The sequence below is a fragment of the Tupaia chinensis genome, unplaced genomic scaffold (assembly GCF_000334495.1).
Source record: "Tupaia chinensis unplaced genomic scaffold, TupChi_1.0 Scaffold000231_2, whole genome shotgun sequence".
NCBI lineage: Eukaryota > Metazoa > Chordata > Mammalia > Scandentia > Tupaiidae > Tupaia > Tupaia belangeri.
In genome coordinates this window covers 2,415,811-2,440,552 of record NW_006159707.1, presented here as the reverse complement: position 1 = coordinate 2,440,552, position 24,742 = coordinate 2,415,811, and the positions used below count along the sequence as shown (strand labels likewise).

The following is a 24,742-nucleotide window of genomic DNA, read 5'->3' as shown; positions in this document are numbered from 1 at the left end:
GGGTGTGCGTTCTTTAGGCCAAGCAAATACACAGCTTTTTTCTCTTGTCCTCTTTGAAGGTGTCAGTTTCCCCTTGGGTCTTTGGCGCTGGCTATGTTTTCCTCAGCCTCCCTGTCCAAGCTTCTTACATCAGACTGAGCTAAGCTTTTCACTCTTTCTGCCCATGATGAGTTCAAGAGACAGTTGAAGGAACTGTTACACAGGATCCCTTAGGAAGATGATAGATAAGCGAATACTAGGATTGAAATGCCTTGTCTCCAGGATTCTTCAGCAGGGACACTGCTTGCTGGGTCTCCAGGGATGGCATTGTTGAGGTGTGCATTGTAAAGTGAATGCACATGGCCAATTTCCATAGCCTTGCTGTTAGTGAGTCTTGGCCCATGGTGCATTAACTGGGACCAGATCCAGTCTTGATCCCAGGAACAGGTTCATTTTGTCTTCCTCAGAGTGTGGAGGATAGAATGGAGAGTGGTGATTACAATGGTGTCTATGGCCAGTATTCAACTAATGTTTGTTGAAAACAAAAATCTAAATATGAAGGGTTGGACTTTGTCACTAAGTATTACATAGTTGCAAGTTCTTGTCTTGAATGTGCTGATCTTGTCATCATTTGGGAATGGGAAGGGACATTTTTGCTTCTTTGGTCTCATTAAACACTCATGGCAATCCTACAAGGGAATACATATTCCACTCCTTCCATTTTTCCAGTTCTACAGAAGAGGAAAACACAGCTCGGAGAGGTGAATTCACTTGTCCAAAGTCCCATCGCTAGTGAGTGGTGGGGCTTGAATTAAAATGTACATCTGATTGATTTTCAACCTAGGCTGTTAATGCATAGCTTTCCTGGGGAACACAAAGATCTTTTCTTCATTCATTCATTCATTCAACTGGTCTTTGAGTTTCTCCTATCTATGTGGGAGGCCATTTGCTAGACACTGTGAGGGCCCTAGGTATGAGAGTGACCCTTTCCATGCTGAATATTTCACAGTCCTCCTAAGAGAGGAAAAAGAGAGAACTCACTACTAAAGGGACATTGGTGAAGTGATAATGGAGTTTGAAGCAAAGTGCTGTGGGTGGTGCTCAGGGATGAGAGACTAATTCTAAACGATGGGGTCGGGAAAGGCTTTACAAAGTCAAAGGCTTAGTTCTAGATGGGGAGGAGAACTAACACTTATTGAAGGCCTGCCCCTTGCTAGGACTCAGCTAGGTGCTTTGTCTATTTTATACTTTGAAAGATGAATAGAAACTTTCATGGGCTTTTGCCCTCTGAAATTCACTCTTCATACCCAACCAGAGGGATCTTTCTAAATGTAAATCGGACCATGTTACTCCCCTGCTAAAAGACTCCAAGGCTTCTCAGAGCTGTCAACCTGTTCTTAGAGTCAGAGCCTCAACCTCTGTTCTGAGAGTCTTCTATAGGAGTGGGTTCTCCCAGCCTCTCTTCAATCTAATCTTATAGCATTTTCCTTCTTGCTATGATAGCCTCATGTCTGAGTCACTAAATGTTTTTTTTTCTTCTTACCCCTGCTCTTCCTCTTGAGCTTCACATGTTGCCCAATTCTTATTACCCTTTAGTTGTCCACTACATGTCACCTTCTCAAAAAGGCCAAAGCTGAGTCTTATCTAAAGAGACCCCTCCCAGTCACTCCATACCCCATTATTCTGGTCAACACACTCTTTGGCCGTATCACAATCTGTCATTATGTTGTTTGTTTATTTGCTTCTAGCCCATTTCCCTCCACTGGATGTGGGCACAGAAGGCAAGAATCTACCTTACTTTTCACACCACTAGATGCTAGTGCTGCATGCAAATGACATGGGCAGGTGCACAAGTATTTGTTGACTAAACGATAAAATGGGCAGAAGAGTTGGGCTGGCAGACTGAAGTGACCACAAGAATGAATACTCTGAGCATTAAGTTCAGTTGGGTTTCTGGTATGTTTAGACTACAGAGTATAGCTGTGAAGTTTGGTAAATGTGGTAAATGCCAGATCACGGAAGAACTCACTCAAGCATTCTAGGTTTCTGGAAAGTATTGAGTAGCTGGTGGGCTGATGAATTTGGTTATAGCCTTATCTAGATACTGCTGGTGACAATTAAAAAGAAGGATTAGAGATTCAATGGTCTGGAGCTACAGAGACTAATTAGAAAGATTTTGATCCCAATAGGATGGATGAGATGAAGCATACTTTCATTAAGGAAGTGACAACAGAATTGGAAAGATGAGAATACATTAATGTGGAGTATAGGGGAGAGGATGGAAGAGTCTAGGATTAATGGAAATTTCTGGTTCAGGGAAATGTGTGGATAGTGAGCATGATTAGCACCAGGGTTAGAAGTCAAAGAAGTTCACTTGAAGGACAGGTGGTGATCTTGCTTTTGTATAGGTTTAGTTGGAGATGTTTCTGGATTACATGACTATGTCTGGCAGGTAGATGGATCTGTATATCCAAAGATCCAACTGGGGAAATGTGAAGGAACTTTGATAGAAAGTTCATTAATGGAAAATGAAATTAAAATATGAGTTTACTTTGGTGCAAAAGGTTTTGAAATTCATGCATAGTTTTATTCATCATACATATTTTCTATGAATGTTTAAAAGACCTCTAGTAGAGCTGAGAGTATAGATTAAGAAGCCTCCAGCATAACTGTGGGGGCTGATGCCATTGAGTGCATTGACATTAGAAATACAGAGTTAGAAGAACACTGTGGTTAGGACCCTGGGGAATGAGATCACTTCAATGAAGTAGTAGAGGAAAAGGAAACAGTAGAGAGTAAAAAAGTGGTGCTCCTGAGGATGAAGGAGCATTAGAAGAGTTAAGAGTCACAGAAGCCAAGGAAAGAGAGAACTCAAGAGAGTGGATGTGACCAGCATGTTCGACATTGCCAATTGGTAATGATAGAGAACAGGCCAAGAATTGTGAATGAAGTCACTGGATTTGGTCATTTGACTTAGGGACAGTATTTGTTCAATAGCATGATGGGAGTTAAGAGCCAAGATGCTGGGTGTTAAGGAGGGGAGGGGAGGACAGAAAGTAGAAAGAGAATATAGAGAACTCTTAAGATAATTTAGGATGTGAAAGAAAGGGACCATTGGAGGCAGCTGAGAGGATATTATTTGGTGCAAAAAGTTTTGAAATTCATGCATAGTTTTATTCATCATACATATTTTCTATGAATGTTTAAAAGACCTCTAGTAGAGCTGAGAGTATAGATTAAGAAGCCTCCAGCATAACTGTGGGGGCTGATGCCATTGAGTGCATTGACATTAGAAATACAGAGTTAGAAGAACACTGTGGTTAGGACCCTGGGGAATGAGATCACTTCAATGAAGTAGTAGAGGAAAAGGAAACAGTAGAGAGTAAAAAAGTGGTGCTCCTGAGGATGAAGGAGCATTAGAAGAGTTAAGAGTCACAGAAGCCAAGGAAAGAGAGAACTCAAGAGAGTGGATGTGACCAGCATGTTCGACATTGCCAATTGGTAATGATAGAGAACAGGCCAAGAATTGTGAATGAAGTCACTGGATTTGGTCATTTGACTTAGGGACAGTATTTGTTCAATAGCATGATGGGAGTTAAGAGCCAAGATGCTGGGTGTTAAGGAGGGGAGGGGAGGACAGAAAGTAGAAAGAGAATATAGAGAACTCTTAAGATAATTTAGGATGTGAAAGAAAGGGACCATTGGAGGCAGCTGAGAGGATATTATTCATCGGGAATTTGTACAGTTTGTTTATGGTGTGAATGGAAGAAAACATTCTGGAGGAAGGGCTCATGATGCGTGGAAAAAGGGACAGGAAGTAAGCAGGAGGGGCCATAGGCTTGGTCATCAGGTAGGTATGTGTTCAAGTCCCAGCTCTGCCACATACTAGCTATAGGACTATGGGCAAGTTACTTTACCCTTTTGAGTCTCAGTGTCTTCATCTGCTGATCAGAGAATAATGACTTCATACCTCATGGAGTCAGGGTAAAGATGAAATAAGAATGTATATAGAACCTTCACAGTGCCTAGAGAAAGTATAGTGAGTTTTTGGTTAGTGAATTCTTACCAACTGCCTTTATATATACCACTTAGAAAAGACCACAGGGCCCATGCTAATCTTTAGTCTAAGTTGGGTTCCCCTACCCTAAGCTCTGAACTTCACTTTCATAGCACATAGTAGACAAACAGTGATTCCTTGCATGGTGGACGCTGTGGTGTGGCAGCCAAATCCCCTTTTCAGAACTGGGCCACTCCTGCCCCAATCTGTGGAGAGTGTTGGCTGCTACCCACTCCCAGCTTAGTCTTTCTCCAGGAATTGTCGTTGATAGTGCTGCAGTGCCCAAGGTTAGGCTCCTTCTCTAGGACAGTCCATGCACATGACTAGTTGCTGCTTGGGGTAGTCACAACTCTCTCCCCTATCTCAGTTGGAGACAGTCTGAAGGGCCATCCCAACTGCAGCACTCTCTAGTGGATCAGAGGAGATGTTTTATCAGCTGTGTTGCAGTTCAATTTTTTTTTCTCTGTTTTATCTTGCTTCCCTTACTCCTTGTAGGGGTTGTTCCTAAGAGTTGTCCCTGATAAGCCACCTGCACACAAATCTCCCTATCAGAACCTGTTTTCAGGGAACCTGACTTAATACCCCTTGTTTGATGATGTATATCTTTTTTCTAAACTGGAAGCATTTCGAAGACACCAACTATGTCTGTCTTATTCATTGTTGTATCTCCAGGTCTAGGCACATAGTTGGCACTCAATGAATCATTTGTTGAGTCGGTGAAAAAAACAGGCTTCCTTAACACACACATAGAAGAATGCCCTAAAGTATGTGAAGGCACTTGTAATAGTTTGTGGAAAAATTGAATTAAAGAGTAAGTTTATTTTAGTGCCCCAAATTTGAAATTCATGTATAGTCTCTTTATCGTACTCATTTCCATGAACTTTTTGAAGACCCATCATTATGTTTTTCAGAATCATGAAGTAAAGAACAGGTGATCCGGAAATGCCTTTCTGTGAGCATGCGAGTCTTCCTGGTCCACTCCAGTGTAAAGCCATTCTTGGTAATGGTTCTGTGTTTCCCATGAGCTATTTCCAGGATTCCATCAACAAACAGTAGTCGCGATTTATAAAATGTTCACTCAAGAACATTTAGGCTGCATTCTATATCATTTTAGTATGGAGAGGTTGTTCCTCCGGGCCTTTAATTTTCTAGCTTTCATTATTGGGAGAGTAAAATGTATCACTTGCATTCCAAAATTGATTTTTATTTCCCCAAAGAAGCCCATAAAAATAAATAACTTCCCGGGAGGGAAAAATAGAGAAGAACTCTTTATACTGGGCAATTTGTTAAAAAAGAGAAGTAAAGAAAAGGAAGCCTGGAGTGGTAAAGTAATCTAAACATTAGATTGTTATCAATTTTTATTTCTTTTTTTCTTTTTCTTCTCCTTCTTGCTTTCTCTTTCTCTCTCTCTCTCTCTTTTAACTAAAAGTTAACTGGACCTTGAAAGCACCCATACACCCATACTATTAAGAAGGCTCATTTGGGACAACTTCATGGGACAAGTCACTGGGGAGTCCTTTGGAGTTTTGCCCCATGCTTTGTACTTGTGGTATCTCAATCCCCTCCTGTGTTGCTATTAGCAAGGAGTTGTACTGCAGATATTTCATAATTAATTGTATAAGTAGTTTTTGCTGTGTAACAAATCATCCAAAATGTAGTGGACTCAGAACAATCAGCATTCTTTTTTTATGAATTTTATGGGTCTGATAGGAGGTTCTTACAGTTTGGGCAGGCTTGTCTTAGGATGAGTGGTCTAGGATGTCCTCACTTTCAGGTCTGCTGGTTGACTCCATGAAAGCTGGAGTGACAAGGATGCCTAGGATTGTTAATTCCTACTATCCAGCAGGCTAGCCCTAGCTGGCTGACACGTTTCTGGTCATCAGTGTCTCAAGGGCAGTAAGTGAAAGTGATTCAATTCAAACCCCAATTCACTTAATAGGACTCCATTTGCATCCCATTGGCTAATGTCCTAGTGGCCAAAGCAAATCAAATGACCAAATGCTCACAATTTCATGAGCATTCCTCTTTTTCAGCTATAAAAAGTACTTAAATAGAGACAATACCAGTTAGTCTCATTTTATAGCAAACAAGTTGGGAATCAGAGAGGTTGAGGAACTGATTTGAGGTCAGAGAGCAAGCCAGGAACCCACTGTGGAACCAAATCCTTGAGGGTGAGGTCATTCTGTGCTCCTGCATCCTCTACCGCTTTCCACTATTCCATCTACCACTCTGGCAGCCAGAAGAGAGCTCCTTGTGGGGATAGTAACATCAGCCCTGGCTTGATGCTCTTCTTTGCCCAGTTAGGTCTCACACTTTCCAGATAATGCTGACTGTTCTCTGCTTGCATCTCTCACTGTCCACCTATTCTCTGCTCTTCTCTGTGTAGGAGACTGAGCCCTGTGGAGTTGATCACCTGAGCTTTCTGACTCTTTAGCTTTGGATTGAACTCATGTAGTAAGAGACACTGTGAAGAGACGATAGGATTGTAAGAGAGTAGATTTCTCAATTCTTTGGTCTTGTGTGTCCTTGAAGTATCAGAAGGCCCCTTCTCCATAGCTCTAGCCTTCTCTGGGTTCTGGTGACATTATTTTCCTCCCTGTGCCTCTTCAGCCCTATAAGTGGCAATGGCATCCTGATGTTGCTAATCCGTATCTGTTCTTAATTTCTTTAACCCTTTTCTCATATTCATGAGTAGTTCCTTAATTAATCTTTTCAACCATCTGAATGGAGTTTTGTTTCTTTTTTGGGCCTATCCGGGTAAACTTTACTTAGGCTGTATTCTCTTATCAGGGGAGAAAGAATGGAGTTTGCAGCATACATCTTGGGGAACAAGTGTCATACCAGTGAAAAGGCAGTATGTGGCCAACATTCTTCCAAGAATGTTTGAGAACTTCAGCACTAGAATGTGAGATTTCCCATTGTCTAGGCTCTGTTCAGGGAATTCTGAAGACTCTAGGGAGGACAAAGGTATTTACTGTATCACTGTTTGTGTTGGCAAAAATCTAATAACCTCCTGAATGTCTGTTGTTAGAAGAATGGATGATTGTCATGTATCCCTACCATGGTATAGTATGCAGGTTTTAACAATGAGTTAGTTCAAAACGGACATAGAGAAATACACACCATACATTTTTAGGTGGGAAAAGTATTTTGTAGAGCAATATGTATAGGTGTGATTTCATTTTTGTTGAATAACTCTTCCAGAACATTTATTTCTGGGTGATTGTCTCAGCATTGAAAAAGGTGGAAAAAAAGTAAACACCAGGGGTCAATATTTTCTAGCTGGGAGTAGGGGAGGAGGTGAAAGATTCATTGGAAAAGGAATGGGGGAAGAGGAATTGGGGGAAAAAATAGCCATAGCAAAATGGAAAAGTACGCATGGCTTTAATTTGCTCTTCTTTTTCTAACTTTTTGAATTAGATACTATGCTCATTGATTTTTTTTTCTTTTTCTTTTTTTTTGGAGAGGCTTTTTTTCTTTGCTATAGGGCATGTGCGCTTGCCAGAAAGACAGAGAGAGACAGAGAGACAGAAAGCGAGAAATCACCCCCCAGGGGGGGATGGCCATGCTGTAATCCCTTCTCCTCCATTCTTCTCTCAGGATCTTGGGCATGCACACACTTGCGCCCTGCATGAGTTTAAGCCACCAGATCCAGGACTTGAACCATGGTCGACTACACGGGAGTCCAGTGACATAGCCATTACGCTAACTGCTAGTCCCCTATGCTCATTGATTTTCAGCTTATCTTCTTTCCTAAAATATACATTAAAGCTGTACATTTCTCTTTAAGCACAGCTTTAGTTGACTCTCACAAATTTTGAATATTTATGAATTTACATTAAGATTTCTTTTTGGGACTAGCCGGTGGTGTAATGGCTGTGTTGCTGGACTCCCATGTGATGGAACACGGTTTGAGTTCTGGACCTGGTGGCTTAAACTCATGCTGGGCGCGTGTGCGTGTGTGCCCAAGATCCCAAGAGGAGAATGTAAGAGAGGGAATTGCGGTGTGGCCATCCCCCCTGGGGGATATCTCACTTTTTGTCTTTCTAGCGAGCGCATGTGCCCTATAGCAAAATCCTCTCTCTCTCAAAAAAAAAAAAAAAAAAAAAAAGAAAAAGAAAAAAAAGATTTCTTCTTTTCCCTCTGGTTTATATAAAAGTGTAGGTTTAATTTTTCACATATTTGTGGATATTCTATTTATCTTTTTGCTTTCTAGCATATTTTCACCATGGTCTGAGATCATGTATAACTTTGTTCCTTTGAAATTTTGGTGAATATTCCATGTGTATTTGTAAAGAATATATGTTCTGATGTTACATACAGTATTCTACCTGTATGTAGAAATTGGTCAAGTTTGTTAATGGTGTTCTCATTTTCTACATTTTTGTTGACTTTTAGTTTACTTTCTTGTTCTGTTACTGAAAGAGTTGTATTAAAATCTCCTATGTGATTATGGATTTTCTCCTTTTAGTTTTTCTAATTTCTACTTAACATATTTTGATATATTATGTTATTATTATTATTGTTATAGCTCCTTATTGGACCAATCCTTTTATCATTTTTGAAATGTATCTGTTTATCTCAAATAATGCTTCTTGCCTTAACCCATTTATTGACTATAAAGATGCAGTTTTTTTGGGTCCAGTTGGTGGCACAGTGGAATGCAGTGCTCTGCAATGCTGAACTCAACATGGGAAGGTCCCAGGCTTGCATCCTGAGACCTTCCCATAATATACACTGAATATATGTGCCTGTGCTTGTGAACTTGGCTGCCTGAGGCAAGTAGGATTCCAGTGTGAAGACCTCATTGGGGATACAAAAGATAGCAGTTCTTTTATTTGTTTGTTTGTTAACATCATAGTGTATGTGTATGTGTGTATGTGTGTATTTTTTTCTTTCACTTTTAGCCTTTATAAATCCTTGTATTTAGGGTGCATCTATTATAGAAATAGTATAATTTATTTTTAAATTATTTTGTTAAACTTTATTTATTTATTCATTTATTTATTTATTTCAATTTGACCAGAGAAGGATAGATGTATGAGGGAGAGAAGCGAGAAAGAGAGAGAGAGAGAGAGAGAGAGAGAGAGAGAGAGAAAGCTGCTAGGTCTGGAACTCGAACTGTAGTCGTCCGTGTGGGAGTCCAACTCCCTTAACCACCAAACCACCTGCTGGCCCTGGAAATAGTATCATTTTTAAACCTAGTCTGATAATACTTAATTTTTTAAAGACAGGCTATTACTGTCACAATCTTCCTACCACAACCTCCCAGCTGGGATTATAGTCATGTGCCTCCATACTTAGCTCTTTTTCAGATAAAGTTTTACTATGTTGCTCAGGAAAGTCTAGAGATTCTGATCCTTCTGCCTTGGCCTCCTAAACTTCTGGGATTACAGACACGTTCTGTTTGCCCACACCTATAATTTCATGCCCTGCATTTAGATTGGATGAGGAATTTGAACTTGGGCCTTCTTTATGGTCCCAGCCTGTGGAACACAACATTTTATCAGCACACACTGCTGTGGCTGAACCAATACTTGATTTTTAATTTGAGCTTTTAGACCATTTACATTTAATGTAATTGCTGATACATTTGAGTTTCTATCTATGATTTTTCAATAATTATTTTATTTAACTTTATTTATTTTAATTTGACCAGAGAGGGACAGAAAAAGAGAAAGAGGGTAAGTGAGAAAGCAAGCTGCCATGTTCAGGACTCAAACCATGGTTGGCCATGTGGGAGTTCTGCACCCTTAGCCACCACATCACCTACCAGCCCCCTATCTATGATTTTTGTATTTATTTTATATTGTCCCATGTATTTTACATATTTTTTCTTGTCATTTTTGCCCTTTTGGAATCCCTCAAGTATATTATACTATTTTATTTATCCTTCTATTAACTAATTAGTCATGTATGGTTTTTGTTATTTTTGTATTCATTGAGATTTTAGCATGCACCCTTGACCTTTTTGAGTCCAATATAAGTACTTTTATCATTTTACAAATAATCTTAGGTGTTTAAGCATTTTAGTTACATTTACCTAATCTTATTTTAATTTTACATGCTATTTAAACTATACATTACTATTATTGCTTTATATAATCAGCATTCATTTATATTTAGCAATATATTTACTTTTTCTGTTGTTTTTCATTTCTTCTTATGTTTCAATCTGGAATTATATTTCTTTCTGTCTAAAGAACTTCCTTTAGCATTTACTTTAGTTTAGACCTGCTGGAAATACATTTTAAAATATTTTTATTTCACAATAATTTTTGAAGAATGTTTTAACTTTGTACAGTACTCAGAATTGGCAGTTATTTCTTTCTGCACTTTAAAAATATTATCTCATTGTTCTTTTCCCACAATTTTTGTTATTCTATCAGTATTAATGTTGCTTCTTTAAAGGTAATGCACTTATGTGATAAAGTTGATTTTCAGATTTTCTGTTTGTCTTTGCTTTTCACCAATTTGACTGACTTTTCTAGATGTGTGTGTATATGTATAAAGGGGCTTTGAAAATTTATGAAAAATACATATTATGAAAGAACTATGCATGGATTTCAAAATTGTTTTGAACCAAAATAAACTTATATTTAATTCTGGTTTTTTCCACAAACTTTTTAAAGTGCCCTTGTATTTATTGTTAATTTTTTAATTTGGTATAGGGCACAAGTGCTGACCAGAGAGAGAGAGAAAGTGATAAAGCACCCCCAAATGGGAATGATCACATTGCAATTCCTTCTGCTCCACTCTCCTCTCGAAATTTTGGGCATGCATGCACATGTACCTGACATGTTTTTCTCTCTTTCTTTCTTTTTTTTAAAAAAATTTTCACTTAATTTTATTAATTATTATTTTAATTTTTAGGCTTTGACTATACATATGTTAGACCTTTTCACTGTATCCCTCTGTCTCTGATACTCTTTTCTACACTTTTATCTTCTTTACTCTTCATGCTTTGGTATGATTGTTCTCAATTGCCTATTTTTTTTTTTAGCTAATTTGCTTTCTAATTGTTTTTAATCTGCTACAAATATAATTTCTTAATTTTAATTATTACATCTTTATTCATGATAAAGCATGTGAATGTGCACATAAGAGTGAGTGAGTGTATGTATATGTGTGTGTGAGAGAGAGGGAGAAGCATTTTCCACAGGATCTGGTCTACAGTGATCCCCTTCCTCTGGCCTTCATTCCATCAGCCTTCATTCCATCAGATCTTGGGAACTTGCACTTATGTCCAATGTTTTTCAGACTGACTGAGCTGGGAATTTAAACCATAGATTCCCTGTGGGTTCTGGTTTTTCTTGAGCCATACATTACCACTGCATGATGGGGCTAGCCCAATTTTTGTATTTTTAATAAACTCTTTATTTTAGAATGCTTTTAGAGTGACAGAAAAGTTGCAAAGGGTACAGAGTTCTGTATACCCTCCACCCAGTTTTCCCTATTGTTAAAATGACATATTCTCATAGTACATTTACCAAAGCTATGAAATTAATGTTAATTAGCACTTTTTTGTTAACTAAACTCCAGACTTCACTTGGATTTTACCAGTTTTTTTCACTCATATCTTTATATATTCCTGGCTCTTCTTCAGGATGCCAGATTATACATTTAGTTGTCATGTTTCCATAGTCGTCTTTGGTTGATGACACTTTCTCAGTCTTCTCCCCTACACCCCCCACCCCGCTTTAACTTTTATTTATTTATTTACTTATTAAAAAATATAATTTCTGACTTACATATATTCAATATATATCTTTATGAGGTACAGCATGGTTTACTAAAAGCATGCATACAGTACGTAGTAATCAAATCATGGAAATACACATATTCATCTTCTCCCACATTTAACATGACATTATGTTCTCAATATTTTCTCATTTTTCATGATTTTGACAGTTTTGAGAAGTACTGGTCAGGTACTTTCTAGAATGTCTCTCAATTTGAGAGTTATAGGTTTTAATTCTGAAGTTTCTATTTATTTCTTTTAAAAAGTTTTGTTATTGCTAGTATTATTATTCTTATTTTTAAATTTGACCAGAGAGAGAGAGATAGAGAGAAAGTGAGAAAGTAAACTGCCAGGTCAAGGACTCGAATCCTGGTTGACCTGTGGGAGTCCAGTGCCTTTACCACCATGCCACCTATCGAGCCCTCACCATTTGCTTCTTTTTATGGGATATAGTTCTCTGGTGAAATTCTTCATATGTCTTTTTTTTTTTTAACATCTTAATCAGTTACTTTAAAATTCATTCACTGTCTGGATTACCTATGGATCTATTCTATTGTCTGTTTTTTCTCCTAGTCTTTTTCATGATGTGTTTGGAACTTTCATTTGAATTTTAAGCATTTCCTTATGCCTATTTAGAGAGCTGTTAGTGACCTAATCTCCTTTCAGAGAGGATTCACCCTTCTGGAAGTGACTGAGCTCACTCTGTGATGCTTTACGGTCTTTGGAAAGTGTGTTTGGTTTCTGGCTCATTCCCACCCTTATGGTGTCTCCTGTTAGAGATTTCCAACTAGGAGGCTGATGATTTCCTAGGGTTCTCTTCATTACTTGGTTCTGGATTTTACATTCTGTTTTTTCAATACTGTGAGACTGCCTAAAACTCTCACCTGATTTCTGTTTTTTTTTTTTGTCTCAAGCTCTGCAGATGAATTGGAAAGCCTCGGGGGAAACACTAGTGCCTACTGTCAGGTTTACTTCTTGTTGTTCCCTTCTCTCCAGGACCTTGGCACTTCAAGTCCTGCATTTTCTGGAAACTCTTATTCCTAGCCCTAAGAATATATTTCCAAGCTTTTGGTTTCTCTACTTCTTAGCAACGGCCACTGCCTCATTTCTTAGACTCTTGCCCTGTGCTGGGAATCGATTGCCTTATACCCCAAAGGCAAAAGTGGCACACAGAATAGTGGGCTCATCTCAAGTCCAATTCCTTGAAAATTCTAACTTCTTGAAAATGTTTTTTTTTTTTTGTTTTATCTGGCTTACGTAGCTGTTCTCAGTGGGAGTGTTGAGCTTCTACAAGCTACTTTATAGAATCAAGTGGTATGAAGATAAGTAAAAATGTAAAATAGATTCATAGTTTTATAATTATGTAAAAATTGAATGCTGATGTCTATGAGGACTGGAAAGTGAGTATACAAATTAAAGCATTTATGTAATTTTGGGATAGGATCTAAGGCAATATTTGCTTTGGATTCTGTTACATCAGCAATTAAGCAAATAAAAAAAAAGAGGGGTAATGAGAGCTTCAGTGATAGAGGAGGAATATCTCCCCCCCTTTTTTAGTTTCATGACCTGGTGGGAGGACTCCGAAAACTAGATAGTGAAGATGCTCAAGTTAAACATCACTAAGTATTCTGCAGGGACTTAACCAATAATAACAATGTAACACATGTCAATTGTTTACAATATGCCAGTCATTCTATTCATTTATTTAATTATTACAACAGCCTTATTTATATTTTTATATATATATATATATATACATATATAGACATATATAATTGGAAAATAGGCAATATCCCTTTTTAAAAATATTCTGTTGTGTTATACCATTCCATAACCTATTTGTTTGTTTACATGCATTCTGTGAGAATGGCTTTTTCTGAATGAGGTTGATCCATGCCTCTCAAAAAGAGGTCATAAAGTGTGGCTATGAAGTTGGGAACTGGGGACAAACAATACCACCATATCTGTTAAGTGCGTACAACAGGGCCTAGCACTTAGTATGTGCTTAGTAAATGCTGTCATTGTCATTGTTGTCATCATCAGATGCCAGAACAAACACAAAACCTGTAAATTCTCCTTTCCCAGAGAACACACCCACACTGAAGTGATTCATGGTCAGTCATTCATTCCTCCTTCGGCATGTGCCCTACGCTGTCCCAGGCTGTAGAATCACCACTGCTAGTATGACAAACGGCTAATTACAAAACACGTTATAAATGCTGTGCCCGACACAAGAGTCCTGGGGAATCTGAGGAGAAGCATCAACTCATGCAGGTGTTGGGACTCTGCTGTGGTTTAAAGGCAGGAGAGCCGGGGGTAGGGGGGACAGTTCATTCATCCACTTATCCATTCAGTCCTCAAACATTTATTTGTCACCTACTATGTGTTAGACACAACGCTAGGTCTAAGAATACAAAGGTGAGCACCATGGGAACAGATCCTGCTCTCTTAAAGATTTTTATATCCCTGGAATATATTTTTTAAGAGAGAGATTTTTGCTATAGGGTGTGTGCACTCGCCCAAGAAACAGAGAGAAACAGAGAGACAGAAAGCAAGAAGTCACCCCCAGGGGGGATGGCCATGCCTCAGTCCTTTCCCCTCTATTCTCTCTGGATTTGGGGTGAGTTTTATGCCACCGAGTTTGAGACTTGCACCACAGTCTACGACGTGAGAATCGAGTGATATAACCATTGTGCCACCTGTTGGTCCCTTAGTAATAATTTTTTGAACAACCACAAACTGTATACAAAATAGTGTCTTGGGTACTTAATAGGACAGAATAACAATAATGGCTCGGAGTTGTGGAGTGTATAAGTTGAAGTCATTTAATGCATATAATAACATGCATTATAGCTCCTAAACCTCGTTGCTATGCTCATGTTACAGATGAAGAAACTGAGGCTCAAAGGGGTTAAGTAATATTTTAAGGGACTATTACTTTTACTCACACTGAGGTTTGCCTGATCTTGAAGATGAGTTCTTTTTTTTTAATTATTTATTTTATTTTATTTATTCATTCATTTATTTCAATTTGACCAGAGAGAGATACACAGAGAGAGAGAGAGAGAGAGAGAGAGGGAAAGTGAGAAAGCAGGCCACCAGGTCCGGTATTCGAACCACAGCTAGCCATGTGGGAGTGTCCAGCGCCTTAACTACATGCCACCTGCTGGTCCTCGAAGACGAGTTCTTAGCCACTGTACAAGACTTCTCCCCCAAATATTAGAAGGCCACAGTCCCCTTCCTTAAGAAACTCTATTAAATATAATAGAACAAGTAAGAGAAGTAAATATATTTCTGAAATATACTGTGCCACTAAGAAAGGAACAAATATTGTGGCAGGGGTGGGGGGCAGATGAATCCAGGAAAGGCTTGAGGGGAAAGATGGTATTAAAGACCTAACTAAAAGGATGAGTTGGCTTTTAGCAAAAGGCCAAGGTAGGGAGGGAACCCTCTGGGCAAAGGATTGTGCACAATCTGACCTCTAGAAGGCGCTCAAAGCTACTCCACTCCAGGTCAGGCATGAAGGTCATAACGAAGGACTTGGATGATGCTTTCGGCTCATGAGTATTAGCAAAAGAACATGTGGGCATTCAGGGGGGTGGGAGGGACTTGATACATCATTGTCATGAGTCCCCTTATGTAGTCTCTCGAGTTTCTCTTGAGGCTTATTCTGCCATTCTATATACCTGGTATGTAGGAAGACCCTGAGCTTATCTCCTACATAGGACTCACCACACTCTGAATTTCCATGAAAACAAACAGCTAGGGGAAAGAGAGTAAAAGGTTCCCCTCTACTTTCCACAAATTCTAATGTGTACCTGGAGTTGTGAGCTCCAATCTGGCCCAACTCAACAGGACCAGTGGTTCTACTTGTGGTTTTTGGTAAAGGTCCTATCCTAGTAGATAAAGTGTCTATCTATCTTGTGTATCCCTTTTGCACATTTTTCTTGGGCAGTAGCTGTGGGACACAATCCTGGATGCTAGATTCTGCCTGTCTCTTTCGTTAGGGGCAGGACCTTGCAGCAAGCAGTCAGGTATGCCTGAAGTTGAACACACATGTGAGTAGGCAGAAAGGCTAGAAGTTGCAATGGGAATAGAAGAAGGCATTGAACTGCAGAGACCATGGCTAAGACTTCCTAGAACCAATGATCACAATGGACGTATTCTAGAGGGTTTGTAGGCATCCTGGACCCTGCTCCAGGAGCTTAGCTAGTATGCTGTTATCTCAAGGGTACTCAGTTCAGCTTGCTGCTCGTTAGATGAGCTGATTGTGATCTGAATCAATCTTAATCCTCTCTCTTGCTCTTTAAAAAAAAATTATTGAAGTAAAATTCATGTAACAAAGTTGACGGTTGTAAAGTGAAAAATGTAGTGGCATTTAGTACATTCACATTGTTGTGCAACTATCAGCTCTGTCTAGTCCCAAAACATTTCCATCACACCAAAAAAAATACCCACACCCATTAAGCAGTTACTCCCTATTCCTGTCTCTTCCTAGCCCCTAGAAACCACCAATCTGCTTTCTTTAAACTTCTCTTTTAAAAGCTCTTTAAAAGTAAAACTATCCAATACCTTAGTATGTTTTACAGTAAAGAAGGATTTGAGCAGTGCTCAGTCATCTCAGTTAAGACTAGCTGTCAAAATGTCAGAATACTTTCATGCCAGTTGGCAAATAATCAATACCTGCAAGTGCTCTCTGCCTTCTTGGCCTCGTCAATGCCTTTCCCAAGAGCCCCCGGGCATGATCTGGTAATGAAAAGGTCAATGTCTAGTCCAGTGGGAGCCTCCATGTTGACTCAAGGGCATTCTGAGTCCATTCTGTTGGATAAACTACTTGCTAACTGTTTTGACTCTCAGCCCCATGATGCAGGTTAGGATAGAATTGTTTTAGCTGTAAGAGCCTTGTCTGACCTAAAGTTGGCCTTCTATTGCTCACCTGTTTGGGTCCTTCTGTCTTAAACAGACAGAGATAGACAGGGACTTCTAACGGGGTCGTGTCACATTGTGATCCGCTCCCCTCCCCCCCAGCCTTCAGTTAACCAAGATCACAGGTGCACCTGGCATGTTCAGGTCGAACCAAGGTCAGAACCCCAGACCTTCCCATGTGGCTCCAGCATTGTGCCCATTATGCTTTTATAAACTTGATGAATGATGTGATGACATTATCTATAATGTGCCAAGTATACTTTCTGAGATGGAATGATGCTATTTGGGGGATAAATACGTTGGGAAGATGCTATTTGGGGGATAATTATGTTGATATTGTTCCTGAAGGAGTCCAAGACAACTGATGATGGCTTTTGTTTGTTCACTATAGAAGAGCAAGCACTACAGAAGCTGCTGTCATAGAACACATGGCCATTGGTATAGATTAAATAAGAGACATACTCAGTGGGAAAAATCCTGACCCAGATAGTTTTTCCGAAGCAGTGCAATTACATGGTTAAGAGTGCAGCCTCTGGAGCCAAAGGAGCCTGGGTTCAAAGGCTCCTCTACTGTGACCAGCTATGAGACTTTGGGCAAGTCATTCAACCTTCTCAGTTCTCAGTTTCCATATCAGAAAAATGGAAAAAACACTACTACTCACATCATACTGTTCTTGTGAGAATAAATAAGATACTGCGTGTATAGGACTTAGAAGAGTGACTGGCTCGTAGTGCAAGTTCATTCACCATTAACTCTTACTATTTAATCTTTTTTTTCCCTATCATTTTGGGATAATCATTTTTGGATTTCTAAAAAAGAACAAGAAGAACATGGACTTAAAGTCACAACGGTGAGTCACTGAGGATGTTTTAGAGTAGGAATGACATGATAAGATCTGTGCTCAGGAAAGATTAATTTGTCTGCAGCTCACAGACTGACCTGGAATGAACAAAGGGTGCAGAGAGGGAGACCTGTCAGGAGGCTGATGCAGGGTTCAGATGCTCCATGCAGTCTGGTGGCCACTAGCCATGAGTGGCTATTTAATGAAAATTAAATAAAAGGAATAACTCAGATCTTTGAATACAGCAGACACCTTTCAAAAATGCAACAGCTAACTGGGGCTAGTGGTTACTATATTGGACAGCAAAGAGTTCCACTATTCCAGAAAGTTCTATCAGATAGCACAACTCAAAAGCATACATTTTCATGGCTGAGAGTGCATCAGAATAACTTGGAAGATGTGTTAAAAAACAGGTTGCCAGGGAACCAGCAGTTAGCGTAATGACTATGTTGCTAGACTCCCATGTAGTCGACCGTGGTTCGTGTCCTGGACCCGGTGGCTTAAAACTCACGCCAGGCGTGTGTGCGTGCGTGCCCAAGATCCTGAGAAGAGAATGGAGGAGAAGGGATTGCGGCGTGATCATCCCCCCTGGGGGGTGATTTCTTGCTTTCTGTCTCTATGTCTCTCTGTCTGGCTGGCGAACGCACGCGCCCTTTAGCGAATAAAACCTCTCCAAAAAAAGAAAAAAACAAAAAACAGGTTGCTGGGCTCCATCTTTGATTTAGAAAGTTGGGTGGGGCCTGAGAATCTGTATTTCTAGCAAGTTCCCAGGTGAAGGTGATGCTGCTGCTGCTGTTCTGAACGAGACTTTGGGAACCACTCCGCAATAGCATTCCTCGGTCTGGAAAGGGGTTTGTTAAGAGCGTGCTGAACGTTGTGTTTATATACCCAGCATAGCTCATTTGAGATTGTGACCGGGCCTCTTTCTGTGATTGGTATGACGGAGACACTTCTAGGGATCTGTTTTGTGAGAGGATAGGCATAGGAGTTTTGGCTTGTCTGGATGAAAAAGTAGCAGGTGGGGCTAACTGGCTATAGAGAGCAGAGGAACAAATCAGAGCACAGGAGGGCTTATCTACTTCTCTGTCTACGCTTCCTATCATCCCAGAGCTTGGAGCTCTGCTTTTGAGATCTGCTGGAGAGGAAGGTAGAGGCAGAAGCTTTCAGAACTGAAAAGTAAATAATTTGCTGCCTTTGGTTTCTCAGCCTTACCTTAACAACTTTCTCCCTAAGGCAGGATGACTCATGTCTAGCTGTATGGTCTGGGGGGAAGGGCCTCAGGGTACAAGTGACAGAATTCAGTGAAGTGCGAAGTGGGAGAAAGCAGCACGTAAATCGACATAATACCCTTCACCACTGTGCCTTTAACTCCATTGTTTGAGCTGCAGAAAGAAACATCGTGGGACTTGTTCTCAGTGAGCTGGAGTACAACATCTGCTGATGGGCGGGGTCCCTGGAGTGTTCATCTCCATTTGAACTGAGTTTGGAATACAAAGCAAACTGAGATTAGAATATAATCTAACTGGGTTTGGAATATAGGGTGGGGGCTGTGCTCAAACTCTCCCCATCTTGGCTGTGCACCCCTTTTAAAGATAGTTGCACATTCGCATCAGTGTCTGAGTGCAGTTAGACCTTCTAGAACCTTGCAGCAGTATTCTGTATCTGCCAGAAGACAGCTGTGACTCTCCTGAGGTAGCTCTCCTCACTGCCTCAGCCACTCACCTGGGATCCACCTGGGACCTCTCCATAGCCTAGCAACTAAAGTTAACACCTGGGCATATCAGGGCGGCCAGTGGAACCATATCTGGTTCCAATCCTGAGGACGACATTAGTACTGGTTAGCTGATCCCTGGGCTGTGACATTTGGGATTATTTTAATGTGTGTGTGTACAGTAGTGAAGAATGGGGGGAAATGGGAGGATTCAGTAGGTGCTACAGAGGCCTTGAGATATAGTTTGGTAAAATTATAATAAAATTAAAGTTTAAAGAATGCCATTTTCCTTCAGGTTGGTTAAAACCCATTGTTTTAATCATCCATCTACTCAATCTATTCTTCCACCTCTCCACCCAGCCTGTCCATCAATCTATCCACCTACCCAGCCCATCCATTCATCCATCCGTATAATCCAGCCATCTACCCATCCATTTATCCTTTCCATCAACCCATCCATCCATTTAGGATAAATGAGTCCAGCAGAATGTTCTCCCTCTTTGAGAGCTCCTCTGCCACTGAAGAAGTTTGACAGTGCATGCAGAGGAGACATCCCTCTGTTGAGACGCCTTCCAGCTGATGCTTTTTTCCCTCATCATCCCTGAATGACTGTAGAAGAAACAGAAAACTTATCTTCAAATGACAGCCTTTTCCTCTGACTGCCTAGGGAACATGGTGTGAGAATGTGGCTATCAGGTTTTTAAAAATCCTTTGAGTTCTATGATTCAGTGATGTGATTAATGTAGATAGGGCTCTTCAATCAAAGCAGGGAGCCCACTGAAGAAATGAGGAAATATGTACTGTTTCTCTAGAGAAGGGAGGTAAGCTGCCTTTCTCAGAGCTAGGGAGGCTTTTTGTCTCAGGCCTCTGGAAATTAAACCCATCACTTAGCGATCTCACCAAGCAGATTGCGGGGCTTCTGGCCCTGGCTGTTTGGTCTGTGCAAAGCTGCCGATGGACAGTTTTGATTGAATGTCCAAATTAAGCTGCCAAGTAGCGACTCTGCGGCTCCAGGGACCCCATGTTAGTATTTATGTCACATCTTTAGAAATAATCACATTGCGAAGCAGCGCCCAAAGCCATGTCAGCAGCCACTGCAGCAGAGGGGCTGAACACCACCCGCCTTCATGCTACATTTACTCAGCACTCAGACAAGGGTAGGGCCCTCTGGGCACTCCATCCTGTTTCCTGTCCTAAGGATATGAGCAAGGAAGCAGTAAGCCTCGTCTGTTTTTCTTGTTTTCTATCATCCTAAGGCATGAGGTGGTCTCCAAACAAGAGATAAAGCTCACTTATTGGATGCTATTATTCCCAAACCATCTGTCCTAAGGCATCAGGAAAGACCCTCAGGGCCAGCCTGAAGGGGACAGATGTTCACTGGGGGGGAAGATTTGCTCTTGTTTTTCCAAGCTTATCTGAAGGATTCCTCCTCTATCTGCATCAAGCTCTGCATGCTCTACCCTGCAGACAAGCATTGCATCCCTAGAGACACCCAGCGGTGACATTGCCTTTGTCACAGAGGAGTGCCAGGTATGAAGAGACTGGGGTTGTGAGACCTCCAAGGGGTATTAACCCAGATCCTCCTTGTGGAGAGGAGTGGTCCCTGGACTTGAGGGGTTGTGGTTGTGCAGTTGTATGGTTCCAGAGATCAGCTCTGGAACTACAGGACCCTGAATGACCAGGAAACCTCTGTAGAAAATAGTTGACACTAAACTGGTTTCAGTGGATTACAGAACCATTCAGATTTCCAAGTTTCTGGTTTTAAGGAGAACCCATTTACTGAGCACAAAAGTTGCATGATTTGGGCAGTGACACACAAATTCAGAACTTGGAAGAGTCTGAGGGACCAAACCTGGGGCATATGAGTTGTGTACAATTTCATTTGTTAAGAATAATGGATATGGGACCAGCAGATGGCATAATGGTTACATCACTGGACTCCTACATAATTGACTGCAGTTCGAATCCTGGACCTGATGTCTTAAAATTCACACCAGGCACGTGTGTATGCATGCCCAAGATCTGAGAAGAGAATGGAGAAGAAAGGATTGTGGTGTGGCCATCTACCCTGAGGGGTCATTTCTTGCTCTCTGTCTCTGTCTTTCCAGCAAGCTCATGCGTTCTATAGCTAAAAAAAAGCCAAAAAACAAAAAACAAAAAACAAACAAGAAAAGAATAATGGATACAAGACTGGCCTTCTATTACACAATGGTTTATTTCTCTCAGATTTAAATGAGTTTGTTTTCTAATTAAAAAAGTAACTCATGGTCAGCTGAGACCCTAGATTTAATGTCTTTTTCTTTCAAATTGCCACTAAAATGACTAAAAGATTAAAATTGGAAAAAAAGAATCAAGGCTCAAAATCAGAAAAATGATGTCAATCACGTGCCAAAAACCTCTGAGGGGTTTCTCTAAGATGAAGTTCAGACAATACTAAGTAATTTTGTGTCCTTTTTTCCCAACATCTAAGCCTCTTATACTTCTCTTTTATGTAATTGTATTGGTTAGTACCTTCTGAACAATGTAACAATGTTAAATTATCATGATGATGGTGGGTATTCTTAATTTGATTGTGTCCTTAGTAGCTAGGCTTCTAGAATTTTACCAGTAAGCATGATATATTTATTATATCAAGAATAGCATTCATCTATTCCTATTTTTCCAACTGTTAAAAGAAGGAATGGTTATTGAATTTTCTCAATTGCCTTTTTTGGTAATTTTTTGTGATAATTATATAGTTTTTCTCCTTTGACCTAGTTTATGGTGAATAATATTATTAATAGATTTTGCAAAACTATGAAAAGTTTTTGTTCGGAGAGTATGTGATCAGATTTGAGGCTTTGAGAGATGGCTTTGGTGGAAATGTGGAGGAGGGGGGGGGATAGAGTAAGAATGGAAGCAGGAAACCAGCTAGAAGAATCTTAATTTCACCCACAGAGGAAAACTGAGTGCCCAAGCACAATCGTAGGAGTAACTGCTGTTTAAAAATCAACTCGTGAGAAGTGAATTCTGCGCTGGGAATTTTAGGAGGGCATGTGCTCCCTGTGGCTGGTTGAAACCACTGGTGAGCACTAACCGAGAGAACAAGACTTGAAGCCTGTACTTAGATGGAGACTATTTAATCATTTAGCTGAAAATGTTATTTTATTTTATATGCAATGCATGTGGTGAATCAGTGAAGAAAATACAAGTGGAAAAGCATGCATCTATTTGCAGGAACTGTGAATGTCTTTCTTGCATTGACTGTGGTGAAGATCTCTGGGGTGGTAACTATAAAACCATGTGAAAGTGTAAGTGAAGCTCAGAAGGACCATGGCAAAGGGTATGAATGTGAAACCCACAAAGGCGATGTTAAACAGCAGGCATGGGTTCAGGAGCCAGTCAGGAAAGGACAAGATCAACAACCGCTCCCCCAAGTGACAGATCCACACACAGACATATGTGCCAAGGTTTTGTCTCCAAGGCAAATGACGCCACAGAAGAGCAAGCAGAGGAGTTAAAGACAGAGGAAAGAAGAATACCAAAAGAGAGGGGGGGGGGAAAGAACTAAAAATATAAAGCTACCGAGAAAATTCAAGGAGTCAGAAGCCCAAGAAGTGCTCAAAAGGACAGGAAGCTGAGTTGGAAGTTGGCAGGCTGGAAGCCTCTGAGGCCAACGATTCGGCAGAGTGAAGAGCAGGAAGTTTTTTTAACGTGCAATGGAGGAGGCAGCAGATGGAGGTGGGGGCCCTGGAGCAGACGCTGCCAAGGAAGAGACAGAAACAGCTGCAGGAAAAAGAAAGCGCAAGCATAGGAAGCTGAAACAGATTCGAAGAAGAAAAAGATGAAGTTCCCAGGACATTCTGATGGCAGAAAACCAAGAGGCTCAGGCAAAAGGTAAATTCAACTCCAAAGAAACTATTGAATAGTAAAGCACTTCTGAAACAGGCCCTGGGCAACCTAATAGCAACCAAAAGCTAAGGAAAAAGGTTTTAGCTCAGTATTTCACAGTGACGAATGAACATCACAGATATGGAGAGGAACTTCTGGTCACCTTGAACGTGAAAATCAGCAAGAATCCCCACTTGTAAGTTACTGAAGAGGTACAGTCAAGCTTTTGAAATGAACATTTCTGTATTTAAAAATTGACTTCATTCTGTTGACTTCATTGTTGTTTGTAAAATGTGTAATGAATAGCTCAACATTTTATTTGGAAGCTACATATATATTTTTCTTTTTTTCTCACTTTTTTTCTAAAGGCCATGTGTGCTCACTAGAGAGAGACAGTGAGAGAGAAAGTGAGAACTCATCCCCTGGGGGGATGGCTGGGCCATAATCCCTTCTCCTCCATTCTCCTCCTGAGATTTTGGGCCTGCATGCACAGGCACCCTGTGTGATTTTCAAGCTGTCAGGTCCAGGACTTGAACCTTGGTTGGCCATGTGAAAGTCCAGTGCCTTAACCACCATGCCACTTGCTATATACAGCCTGGAAGCTGTGTTTTTAAGTTAAGGAAAAATATTTGTTTGATATTACTTTTTTTTTTTTTTTGAGAGAGATTTTCACTGTAGGGCGCATGCGCTCGCCAGACAGACAGAGAGAGACGTAGAGACAGAAAGCGAGAAATCACCCCCCAGGGGGGATGGTCACGCCGCAATCCCTTCTCCTCCATTCTCCTCTCGGGATCTTGGGCACGCACGCACACGCGCCCGGCGTGAATTTTAAGCCACCGGGTCCGGGACACGAACCACGGTCGACTACGTGGGAGTCCAGCGACATAGCCATTAGGCTAACTGCTGGTTCCCTGATATTACTTTTTAAAAATTTTTTTGTTCAAAAAAATTTAAATAATCACCTATTACCTGCTAAGCACAATACCAGGCTTCAAGTATAATGTAGGAATTACAATAATCCTATGACACAATTATTACTGGGGGTAGTGGTAGTATGGGTGGTGAGAAGGGCTCAGGCACTCACAATAATAAAGAGGTAGAACAAACAGTACATAGTCACAGATGGCCCCAAGGCAAGAAGACCAAGGTGGCTTCCAGATTTTCACTTGGACAACTGAGTGGATGGTTGAGCACCTACTAAAATTGGTGGAGGGGAAGAGCAGGGAGATAGTGAGTGTTGTTGGACATGTTGAATTGGATATACCTGTGGGACATGCACTAAAAGATACCCAGTAGACAGTTGTACACCTCAGTAAAGAGGTGTGGGTGGGATTTGTCAGTATTTAGGTAGAAGTTAAAATCATGTGAGTAGAGCCCCTGGGAAAATATGAAAATTTAAAAATAAACTTCTAAATAATTCATGGTTCAGTTCAAAGAGGACGTCTCAAAGGAAATTAGAAAATATTTGCACAGAAAGAAAAAGATAGTAATAAAACATATTGAACTTTGTGGAATCCAGATGAAGAAGTGCTTAAAATGAAATTGACATGGGTGAATTCTACCAAACACAAAGAAGAAATAACATAGATTAATCTTTAGAAACAAAAAAAGAGGAGG

At 40.4% G+C, this 24,742-nt stretch overlaps 1 protein-coding gene across 1 annotated transcript in view; it reads left to right on the top strand.

Annotated features, from left to right (window-relative positions):
* PRKCB (protein kinase C beta) overlaps window positions 1–24,742 on the top strand; it is a 396,523-nt gene that overhangs the window by 238,088 nt on the left and 133,693 nt on the right. Inside the window, exon 9 of the mRNA XM_027771796.1 lies at window positions 23,183–23,321. Within this exon, the coding sequence (XP_027627597.1) occupies window positions 23,183–23,321 (139 nt within the window). The remainder of the gene's footprint in view (window positions 1–23,182; window positions 23,322–24,742) is intronic.